At 31.0% G+C, this 11,752-nt stretch overlaps 3 protein-coding genes across 3 annotated transcripts; all 3 read right to left on the minus strand.

The window, feature by feature from the left end:
* Positions 1 to 3,276: 3,276 nt before the first annotated feature.
* LOC112795836 (small ribosomal subunit protein uS8z/uS8w) lies at positions 3,277 to 6,129 on the minus strand. The gene is made up of 4 exons (XM_025838016.2): positions 5,242 to 6,129; positions 4,537 to 4,674; positions 4,272 to 4,432; positions 3,277 to 3,580 (listed from the first exon to the last, which is right to left on the minus strand). The coding sequence occupies exons 2-4, from the start codon at positions 4,667 to 4,669 to the stop codon at positions 3,482 to 3,484; spliced, it is 393 nt and encodes a 130-aa protein (XP_025693801.1). The 5' UTR covers positions 4,670 to 4,674; positions 5,242 to 6,129; the 3' UTR covers positions 3,277 to 3,481.
* Positions 6,130 to 6,410: 281 nt separating this feature from the next.
* Positions 6,411 to 8,667, minus strand: LOC112795837 (endo-1,3;1,4-beta-D-glucanase). Its single transcript, XM_025838017.2, has 7 exons — positions 8,307 to 8,667; positions 8,187 to 8,208; positions 7,846 to 7,972; positions 7,392 to 7,482; positions 6,989 to 7,084; positions 6,813 to 6,913; positions 6,411 to 6,732 (listed from the first exon to the last, which is right to left on the minus strand). The coding sequence occupies exons 1-7, from the start codon at positions 8,455 to 8,457 to the stop codon at positions 6,592 to 6,594; spliced, it is 729 nt and encodes a 242-aa protein (XP_025693802.1). The 5' UTR covers positions 8,458 to 8,667; the 3' UTR covers positions 6,411 to 6,591.
* A 907-nt stretch (positions 8,668 to 9,574) lies between these two features.
* LOC112795838 (endo-1,3;1,4-beta-D-glucanase-like) lies at positions 9,575 to 11,752 on the minus strand. Its single transcript, XM_025838018.3, has 7 exons — positions 11,477 to 11,752; positions 11,273 to 11,294; positions 10,726 to 10,849; positions 10,536 to 10,626; positions 10,329 to 10,418; positions 10,136 to 10,236; positions 9,575 to 9,886 (listed from the first exon to the last, which is right to left on the minus strand). Exons 1-7 carry the CDS (start codon positions 11,622 to 11,624, stop codon positions 9,746 to 9,748), a joined length of 717 nt encoding a protein of 238 aa, XP_025693803.1. The 5' UTR covers positions 11,625 to 11,752; the 3' UTR covers positions 9,575 to 9,745.

The raw sequence follows: 11,752 nt of genomic DNA on the forward strand, positions 1-11,752 counted from the left end.
AAATTTTCAATTTACATCGATTTGTAATAGATCTTCGGAACAAAAAATGTACTTGTAAAAAGTTTCAAATGACTAATATATCTTGTTCATATAAAGTTAGTACAATTAATTGTATTAAAGATGATATTTAAAAATATGTTGCAAGCTGTTACACTAAAGCTACTTATGTGACTTGTTATACCCCATAATTACCCTTTGTAATGGATACACTATGTGAGAGAGAACTACTCATTCAGATGTGATGCCTCCATTGGAAGGTCCAAGAAGAAAAGAGTAAGAGAGGAGGGTGAAGAACCACAGGATCCAAGCACATCTAAACTCGGATTACAACAAAAATACTTTCATTGCAACAAGCAAGACTACCTTTTTAAAAGGCCAAGTGTGAGTACTTGTTCATTAATTATGGTTCCAGATTTAGCACTGTTTCTTGTGTTATTTACCTCATCATATTGTAATTGTTGCTGTTTTTTGTTGATGTCCATGATAGAAAACAATTGCTGCCACATTCTTAGTATTGTCAGTCCAAAATATCAATGCTGGAACTGTTACAACTTTCTTAGCATTGCCAATCTAGCACAAAAATGCTAGAACTGTTGCAACTATTATAACATTACTAGTCCAAAACAACACTGTTGGAAATGCTGAATCTATTCGGTCAGTGCATAAGATGGCCAATCCAGGTTGGTCACTGTTGCTACAAGGCCTAACACCCAATCAAAAGGATACAAAAAATTCCAGCCATCAAAACCAATTAGAATGTTTAAGAGCAACTCAACTTCAAGTATACAAGGACAACCCTCGTCGTAAGAGAGTCAAACTCAAAGTGCTCTCACTGGATCTTAGTTATATCACATCTTGTGCTTAGTTTTTTTTGGAAGAATAAAAAATGTTAATATTTTGTATTAAATTATGTGAGATCAACTCTTCCTTTGTTACTGAATTATTTTGCTAGTGACTTATGTTATTTAGTTTTCACTATGATTATAACTTATGTTAATTAGAAATTATCTTGATTAATGACTTATGTTATTTTGATAATGACTAATGTGATGGATATTTTCATGCAATTTTTAATTTGTGCACTATTGAAATTGTCTCTCATTAATTGAATTTGTCTGTATCACGTAAAATAATTTGTGACAATAGGGTCTTAATGCCAATTTTAAATCCAAATTATTTTAAAATCATCATAAACCAACCCACAACACTAAAAATAACAGTCACCAACAGTTTGCATTTAGCATAAATTAATTTAGTCTTTAAGGTGAAAATTCTCATCTTCAATCTTACAACTTAAGTCTCTTTTGTTTATGCAACTCCATCTGCCCAAGCAAAAAAAGTATACTCTTTCCCAATTTGCAATATAAAAAAAAACTTAAAGAAACCATGAAGACATTAAAATAAAAGCACTGAAATTTACATCAAAATATACGCGGCCCCAAAATTTCTGGCCGGGATTTTCTGATGTTTTCGACCATCTCAGTAGAGGTTCACCACAATTGCATGTAAGCGTGTGTCATCGCCAACTGCTTTTTTGTGATGATATAGAACCTTGGGAAGCCATTAGTTAGAATTTCTTGTTTTTACAGAGAGTGTAGAAGATGAACATAAAGATGAAGATGAAAAAGTAAATTTTAGGATTTCAAGTTAAGATTTTTATTCATTTAATTTTTGTAATATAAATTTTTAAACAAAAAAACAAAAAATATTTAAAAAAAGTTTTAAAAATGACTTAGATACTAATGGTCACATCAGAACTTTTTTTTTGTCACGTTACTAACGTCTGTTAGTGATTTAAACGCTGTTAATACTTAGGGATAGAATTAATACAAATTAAAAATTTTTTGGATAAAATTAAAATAAATTGAAACTTATGAGTAATTTTAACACTTTTAGTCAATTTTAGGAACAAAAAATATACTTTACCCTTAATAAAAATATTATATAAAAATATTAAATAAAAACATAATTTTTTTATTATTATATCAAATTTTAATAATTATACTTTTTATTTTAAATTTTGTATAAAAAAATAATTTTTTATTATTTATTCTTTTATATTCAGTTTATTATTAAATAAAATATAAAACATTAATTTTTATATTTTTATTTTTTATATCTTATTCTGTTTTTAAAATCAAAAGCTACTGATGACCTTTTTATTGATCCAAGTGGCATAGAGTTCCGAAGTGATTGTCAATTGCATTTAGGTCTCTTCTCAAAATACTCTCATGTTTTTGTTTATGCATGCTAGCTGCTATCAACTCAACCAAGTTTATCACTCAACCGTCTAACTCTGATCTTGAACTATTATTGTAATAAAGACACCATTAAAAGTGTGCCAATTTTTATTGACTTTTATTTCAGAGCTTACAGGTTATTATTATCCATGCAAATATTTTATCATATTGTTATCACCTGGACTTATATATCCGTGACTAAATCACATTGCACTATTCATCCATATCTATAAATATATACACCGTTCTTTATTAATTTTATGAGGTGGTTGTATAATATTCCATTTGTTGCATTTTTTTTATACTATCAATTTATCAAAATTAAACTATTTAAATCATGCCAAGCAAGATCCCTATGATTTTAACTTTTTATAGCCATACACGTTTATGAAAAGTTCCCACAGGCCACAAGACATGATCATGATGCATAAATTCCTTTGAACTATTATTTTCCGCTTATGATGATGACTTCCATAAATTCCCAAACCTCTTTTCAGCCAAGCACTCAAGATACCTTACCTGTCCCCTTTGCTTTCATGCTTCCGAAAAATGAAATGTCTTTAGTTCGAATTTCCAAAGTTGGAGAACAGATCTATCTCCATCTCTTAGTGAAGTCCACAATTTTGGAAAAGGAAGAAAAAATGTTGTGTTGTTTGATGCTGTTGCTTCAAAGTCCAAACCACAATGTTGGAACCACATGTACTTCAAAACACAATTGATCACGTATACGTCGTGACTGAACATGTGACATTTCTTTATTATCTTTTTCCTCTTAATAGATACGAAACAACTATTTTCTTTACCTCTATTTGACCATTTCTGTTCATGAGTTTGTCTCAGATTATTTGAAATCTTAAAAATCTTGCACCTTGCACGTTATATTTCTCAGAATTGAAGAAATATTGGAGCTCAAATCAATGGCCATTTATTTTTAGAAAAAAAAAATACAGAAATTGTGTATTAATATTAATCATGTAATATGGTAATGAAGTACACTCCTTTTAACACATCATTCAGAAATATATATTGGCAAATATTCCGGGTAATAAGCCTTAATAATATAATAAAATCTGATTAAATAAAGCAGCAAAATTGTTTTCTGTTTAAACAAAACCAAAAGCACATAAGAAAAATAGCTCCTGCTATGATATACTTGGCATTAACACAGGATTAGCATATCTTCCATTTAGCATGTGAGTCTTAAAAACTGAAATAAGTGCAATTTGCAAAAATAAACTAGCCTAGTAAAAGAAACCCAGCACTTTACCACCGGCATTCTTTCTCCTTGCCTCTTCATGATCCATGATGCCGGCAGAGGTAGTCAACACAATGTACCCAAACTGCAACATTTTTGTAAACAACATATGGTTAGGAGCAACAATACAAAACACGTGATCAAAGTATATCTAGGGAAATTATTAATTAATTGACATAAGCATTTTACCACAAAATTGTATTACATCGCAAAACTATAAAGGGATAAGTATCTCAAGCTAGGAGCTTTGATCGTTTAGCACCGAACACGAGATCTTTTGGTTGTTACAGCAAATCCAAGATACTAGACAATTTTCATCGCTATGGAAAACGAAAATTGGTCTTGTCCATATGCCTATATTTAAGGTTCATCCTAAGTAACCAACTTAAGGATAGTGAATAAAGATTTACAAATATGGGATGCTTTCTAAAGTGCCAATGCTTCATTTGTATAATGTATGTATATTAAGCAACATTTTGAACAAAAAATACTCACAATTACAATAATGCAAAATTGAACTCAATAGTTGTGAGTATTTTTCACAAATTAACTTCTAAAACTTTCATGAATCTAACCCAAAATACTTAAGTTGTTAGGTGAAAACACATGATTGTCTTATCTCAGTGAATTTAAATTTTGTAAAACAGAAGCAACTTGGATCCAACTCTACAAGTCTTAAAGGCTCCAATTTCATCTCACGTATTTTGTTAACGATACCAAAGGACAGCAAGATGTCAAGTAAACCAAAACAGATTAACCAAAGTTCAAAAGCAGACCTGTCTTGAAGGGAGCAGCCTAGCAGTCCAGCTTTCAATCTCTTTGACACCAACATCAAAACGGGGACTGATAACCCCACATTTGTTCAGTCTTCCATTCAATTCAACCACAATTTTTCCAGCCCTGTGGTCATCAACATACTCAAACTCGCCAATGTACCCTAGCAGGCATAAAAGTATAACAAATCAAGATAAAAAAAATAAAATAAAACAAACTTAAGAATCCAATAGTGGTCAGTAAGAGGTAAAGAAGATTGGGAAATACCATGCTTCTGCATCACCAAAAGGAACTTAATAATCACTTTTGATGATGGCCTAATCATGACCTGGCGCTTCCCTCGCTTCTCGGCATTGTACATGCTCTTGAGAGCATCATTCAAGACACTAACCCTCACCATTGTCGCTGTTAACAATTTCATAAAAAAATTAACCATATTGACACAAACCAAGGTTGTGCAGACCAAAAGCCAAATTTAAAATTGAAAAAAAGAAAGGAACATTCCCAGCAAAAGGTTTGAAATTGCACAGTCCAACATTACATAACAATCTAAAACTGTAAGTTCCATCTTAACGGTAACTAATCCCTTATCACAAGATATGTCACACTAGACACTAGCTCTTTAATCAGCTCAGTAAGACTATAAGTATCATAAATCACGAAACTAAACATGTACATGTATCAACATGATTATATAACAAAATAAAACAAATTTAAAAAAAATAGAGAGCTAAGATTCAAATCAAAGGCGGGGTTTTTATAATAGCGTATCCTCAAATAAGCTAAATGCAACATAAAAACAACAAGCAAATAGTGACAAAAACAATCGAACGCCATAAATGGCTTCTTCGTCCTTCTTAGCATCATAGGCTATAAAATAACAAGTGAAATTAAACTAATATAAGAAAACGTAGAACGAGATTCAATACTTGTAAGCATAGCACGGATCATGAAGAGGAAGAGAGATCTTACCAAGGTAAAACAGAAACCTCAGAAACGGCGCCGGGTGCAGAAGAAGGAAACGAAATTTGGGAGAGTCGGAGTATAAAAACGAGCATGGGACTCTGCGTAGGGTTTTTAAGAGGCTTCACACGTTTTGGGCCTTCTTGGGCTTCAACCCTAATGGGCCTTTCTGTTATTTTATTTTTATTTAAAAAATTCAAATATTTTTTATTTTATTCCAAATTTTGTTTTTATTTCTAAATGGAAAGATGAAATAAATGCATCTGTTCGTTTATTTTTAAAATTAAAATTATTTTTTTTCCGGAAAAGCCTTATTCTGTTATTTGCTAATATTGGTGAATCTTAGTTTTTATTTAACAATTTTATGTATTTATTTTTTAATATTCGAGTAATGTCTTTCTAAAAAATTTAATCACAAATTCACAATTATAGATAAAAAATTATACAAAAAATACTATTTTTTTTGGTGATTATATAAAAAATACTATTTGTACATTAAAATCAGCTATTAAAATCAGCTATCAATATATTTGTGTATAAATACTTGTGTAGTTTAATTTAATTTTTAATGTGTATTTATATTTTAACATGTATTTTTTACTAAAGACTGACTTTGGCGACTAATTTTAATATACATGTACCTTTTTACCCAAAACTATAAACATATCAACCGAAAAGACACTACATAAATAAAATACTAGGTCCTTTTATAAAGATATAATTATGAGGATTATTTCTTTCTTCTTGTAAAATTGGCAATTTATGTTACATGCTATAAGAGAGCCAAAATAAAAATAGAAAAAGTTTAAGGGCCAGTAATTTTATTGAAATTTAGCCAACACTTAACTAGTAAAAGTAAAGTGAGTAATTTTACATTCTTGGATTAAATCTCACACCATTAAAATTATCAATGATAGCTAATTGATGACTACAAATTACAAAATTTGCTGGTCCTCTAGCACTCCTCGTTAAAATATTATGTATACATTATATATATATATATATATATATATATATATATATATATATATATATATATATATTATTTTAAATATTTTTAATATATGTTTTATATTTTAAAATAAATTCTATATATATAACTAATTTGATATACACTTAGTATAGTTGAAAAAAAATTTTGTTGCATGCATCCGTGCCCAAAAACAATGGTTTGGACGTTTGGTAGCAAACATTCTTCTGTTGAAAATTATTTTGTTCAAGAAATTACATATACAATAGTAACATATTATAAAGCTAATCCCAGAGCATTATTCTTTATTCTAATGATTGATCACCACTCTAAGTAGAAAAATCCAAGACTCTCTCCTCAATCCCAATCGATTTCTTGTTTTAATATCTTCACTTGACATGGTGGATAAACCAATTCAACATGTCATGGTGTGCCTCTTCAGCACTCTTCACAGCTCCTTCATCATCAACTTTGTACTTCACTGTCCATCCATGAGACACACCCGGGTATATCTTCACAAAGCTCTCTAACTGTTTACACAATATTCACATACACAAGTCATTTTCTCATTGAGAGAGAGTTTTCTAAGAAATTAAATTAAAATTCTCACCTCTGGTTTTGCAGACAACATCTCGCCAATTTGCTTTGCTTTCTCTGGTGTATAACAATTGTCATTTTCAGCCATCAATAGAGCTACAGGAACCTTGATCTCTGAAAATAAATGAAGAAGTTTGTCACCATGAATATTTGTTTAAGATAGAAATAATATAATTAAATTTAGTTTACCACTGTATTCATCATCTGGGATTGGACCAGGATGCAAAATAACTGCAGCCTTCATGTCAATGTCACTGGAATTTGCCAATTTCACAACCACCACCCCTGTAACAAATTAAAGCTATAGTTATACTCTATTCCAAATCCCTTCTTATTAAGTCTTAATTTTTCCTATTTTTAAAGTTTTGAACTCAAGATCTCTTGTTAAGAGACTAATAAAGTAGGTGAAAACTCAGTTGCAGTCAACTTCACATGAAGTTAATAGTTGAGAACTGATAGATAAAAATTTAGTCAAATCAGTCGAATTATCTAACTGCTCTCAGCTATAAACTTTACGTGAAGTCGACTACACCTGAGTTTCCACCAATAAAGTATTTATTTTGTTAATTGATAAAGAGTGAAAATGTGTCACCTCCCCAGCAGAAGCCTGCAGCTCCTATGGCTGTAACACCTTTACTCTTTAGAGCAGAAAATAAAGGTTTAGCATCTTCACATCCCTTATCCTATGAGGAAAAGATAGTAAGATTGCATATTTTCATAAGCAAGTTGTAATAGTTAAACATTATATATCAAGTGATAGAGTTAAGAAACATTATAATATGATATCAGAACTCTTATAATTTAAAAGTCTAGAGTTCGATACGAATTTGGATTCTTTAAAGTTTGAATTTTACTTTAGAGAGTAAAGTCTGATATTCTACTCTTGAATAATTTCTCTTTCATATTTATTATTGGTCCCACCTATGAAATAAATGGTGAGAGATCACACTTTACTCTCTAAAGTGAATTTCAAACTTTAGAGGATCCAAATCCGTTCGATATAGATGAGAAAAACAACATTGCACGCGTATGAGTAGGAGACTAACCGTCCCATGAGCTCGTAGCCATGCAGCTCGGTCGAATTGAGGATTTTCAAGATCAAAGTAGTCTCCATACAGAAGATCAGGAACAACAACCAAGAATCCGGCAGCCGCCACTTTGTCGGCGAGTTTCCTTTATCAGTGAAAGAGTGTCAAACTCAAAGCTAATTGCAACTAGTTAGTTCCATAAGAGCATGCAAATTTGATAAAGGCCAAACCATAAAAGCTAAGATCCTTGTTGGACAAAACTTGTTCATTCCTTGCAACTAAGTTAGAAGCTTACAATTCTATTCTTTAGTCATCTGCTTGATCAAATAAAAATCATGGTGCTGAAAACTTTCAATTACCTTAGATTTGGTGCTTCATATCCTGAAACAATTTCATATATATGTAAATAATGACACACTTGACAATTAGTCTAAACAAGAAAACAAGTTAAAAGGATAAGAAATTGAAGATGTTATTACCAAATACATCAGAGATTAGTATAAGTGCCAACTTGGAATCATGGGGACCAGTGACATAGGATTTAACACCACCAAGTTCTTGGATATTCCCTGAGCCATGGACACCTGAGTTCAGGTTTGGTGGATTCTCAAAACACTGAGGACTTGACATCTCTACTTTAAACTATGCTAAACAATTAATGATGAAGCTAATTAATAGAACAGGGAATGGGAGGCACTATATATAAAAGCCATTTCTATTTAGTAAGATTTTTCTTAACTAAACAAGAGCGTCACTGAATACGTCATTGCTTTGTTCATTTCTATATAGTCAGATTTCTTATATTAATGTGTGCTGGAAAAGAAACAAAAATGGAAAGAGGTGTACCAATAAGTTTTTAGTATTATATATGAAATTCATGATTATAAAACCTTTTTTTTATCTCTGTAAAACTTAAAATAGGAATATCTTTTGCTTCTGTCCCTAATATTTTAGTTTTATCCTTTCAGAAAACAAATTCCAAATAACAAACAAATAGCTAATCCAGATTATTTATCTTCAATTCTTTAGGGAAAATGTTTTGTGTATAGGTTGTAAAGGATACAACATTAATTGAGCAATATGTTACATGTACCTTGGACTGCATTTGTTTCTGACAAGACACTAAGAACAAGACATAAATGACAAAGACACAAACTTTTGTATTCTTATATTCTATTTGGTGATAAATTAGAACAAATTATAAAATTCAATTTATTCTCAATTTTTTCATTCAAAAAATTTGAGATTAAAAATATAATAATAAAAAATATAATTATAAAAAATTAACAAGAATAATGAAAGAAAAAATAAAGAATAAGTTGTGTCTCTTGGTAGTGTCTCTGTGTCATTCCTGTCAGAATGAACACAAAATACACTAATTCAGTGTCTTTGGACACATTGTCTCTATCTATGTCTCAAACACAATTTTGTGTCTCTGTCTATCGTTCATGGATTGAGTGAAAAAGCAATTGCTAAAGACTTGAAATATTATTATTTTCTACCAATTTTTTTCCCCGGTATAAAAGAAAAATATAAAACTGCAATTTAGTTATGTGAAACTGAAAGGAATTAATCAACATAATAGGGACTTTGATCCCTTATTAGAAGGTTGATTTCATGATTTGATCTAGTTTATAAAGGCTAAATTTAGGTTTTTTTTTGTGTATATAGTTTTAATTTAGCTAAAGATCCTTACAAAACGTTTAATTGAGTTCCTATAACAATTTAGAAATCACTAGTACAAGAATTTTCAATCAAATCTTGATTTCCATCTATCAAATCGAATACATCCCACTTGATGGAATATAAGCAAATAAGAATGGAACTCATGAAACTATAAAGGGTTTCTAACAACATTACTGGTAAGTAATAACAAAGATTTATAGTTATATTTATCTACCACTGGTTACAATAAACTTCAGTTGATATACTTAGTAAACCAATCCAACATTTCTTGATGAGCCTCTTCAGCACTCCTTACTGCTGATTCATCTTCAACATTGTATTTCAGAGTCCATCCATGAGCAACTCCTGGGTATATCTTCACATAGCTCTCAAACTATAAAAAATTATAAACAATGAATAACTTTTGGTCATCCATACTTCTGCTAATGAATATTGTAGCCAGAATATCCATGTAAAAAGTGAGAAAATGGTAATCTACTAAGCAAACAAAATGCTTCATTGTCCTTTGAAGCTTTTTGTTGAGTGAAGTTCTTAACAATAAATGTTTGAACATCTAGGGGATTTTGTTATATAGCTTATTTAGTTAGAAAATCACATTTTTTGCTGAAAGATCAGTTATCACCTCTGGTTTTGAAGCCAGCTTCTCTCCAAGTTGCTTCAACTGTTCTGGTGGTAAAAATTGGTCAACTTCTGCTCCTAATAAAGCAATAGGAACCTTTACCTCTGAGAAAAAGAAAACATCGTTATAATTTAGAATGATCACCATGGTATATCTTTTCCTTCTATGAATTGGAATGACAGAAACAATAGTCTACCATTAATATCATCATGTGTAATTCGAGCTGGATGCAATGCAACTGCAGCTTGAATGTTACCAGAACCTGCTAATCTTGTAACCACACCCCCTGGAACAAAATTGAAACATTCAATTATTCAATGCGATCTATATAATGGTTACTTTCGAAAATTTCTTCGAAAGAGATAAGAGATCTTAATGCTTTCTGGTAAGTTAGATGACTTACCGCCCCAGCAGAAACCGGCAGCACCTATGGCAGTAACACCTCTGCTCTCTAGAGCAGCAATAATAGGTTTGGTGTCTTCACATCCCTTAGCCTAAAAGTACAAACATGTCAAAAGCATGGTCAGAAAATTCAACTTTTGGATTTTGCTTTACATAATAAACATGTTCTAATGGTAAAAGTTACAACTAACCTCTCCATGTTTCTTCAACCATCCTTCTCTATCAAATTGAGGATCATAACTAAAGTAGTCAGCATACAGAAGATCAGGAACTACAACCAAGAATCCAGCTGCTGCTACCTTGTCTGCTAGTTCCCTTTGCAATGAGAAAATGTCAAATCTAAATCAGCTGAAAATTAAAGGAGAATACTACAAACTAGTTTATTTAGTTGAACGAGTTCAGCAAGGAGATACAGTTCTAAATTCACAGACTCAAAGTATATGTACATTTTACTACCTGATATTATTATATTAATCATTCCAAAATACTCCTTGTAATCAATTGAAATTTCAAAAGAACTTGTAAGCTTGTACTGCTAGAATTCCCCAATCTAGTTCCTTCCTATAATTTCCTTTTATTATTACAACCCATTTCCTTCATACTACATTCATAAGATCATTAGTCACAATCTGCAATTATGTTCTAGAGATTATGTTTAGCCACTTAATCCAGAACAATTTCCAAACAACAAAATGAGGAAATGTGAAATACTGAAACAGTATACAAGATTTCACCCACCTTAAACTAGGTAACTCAAACCCTGCAAAAATAATTTAAAGAACAAAAGCATCAGAATCTCCACCATAATTAATCTTGAAGCAAAAACTATTACCAACCAGTAATTAAACATGATCATGAGTTTAAATTGTAAGCAATATAATCAATCAATCAAAATTAACATGAACATCCATAATAATTGAAGATGATGGGATTGTGGATTACCGACTACAGTGGAAACAAAAATGAGAGCACGTTTAGAGTTATCGGATCCAGTGATGTAGCATCTTACCCCTCCCAGTTCTTGCAAACTTCCAACTCTCGAGATCAGGCTTGTGATTTTAGGATTCTCAAGACACGCTGATTCCGCCATGGCTTTTTCTCATGAAACGGTTATCTTACTTTTATTATATCACACAGTCAACGTCAACGTCAACGTCAATATCCTATCAAAATGTCAAAGATTTGACCAAAAATAGAATGTAAATATAGTTGTTTATT

Source organism: Arachis hypogaea, chromosome 4, assembly GCF_003086295.3.
Source record: "Arachis hypogaea cultivar Tifrunner chromosome 4, arahy.Tifrunner.gnm2.J5K5, whole genome shotgun sequence".
In the NCBI taxonomy this organism is placed as follows: domain Eukaryota; kingdom Viridiplantae; phylum Streptophyta; class Magnoliopsida; order Fabales; family Fabaceae; genus Arachis; species Arachis hypogaea.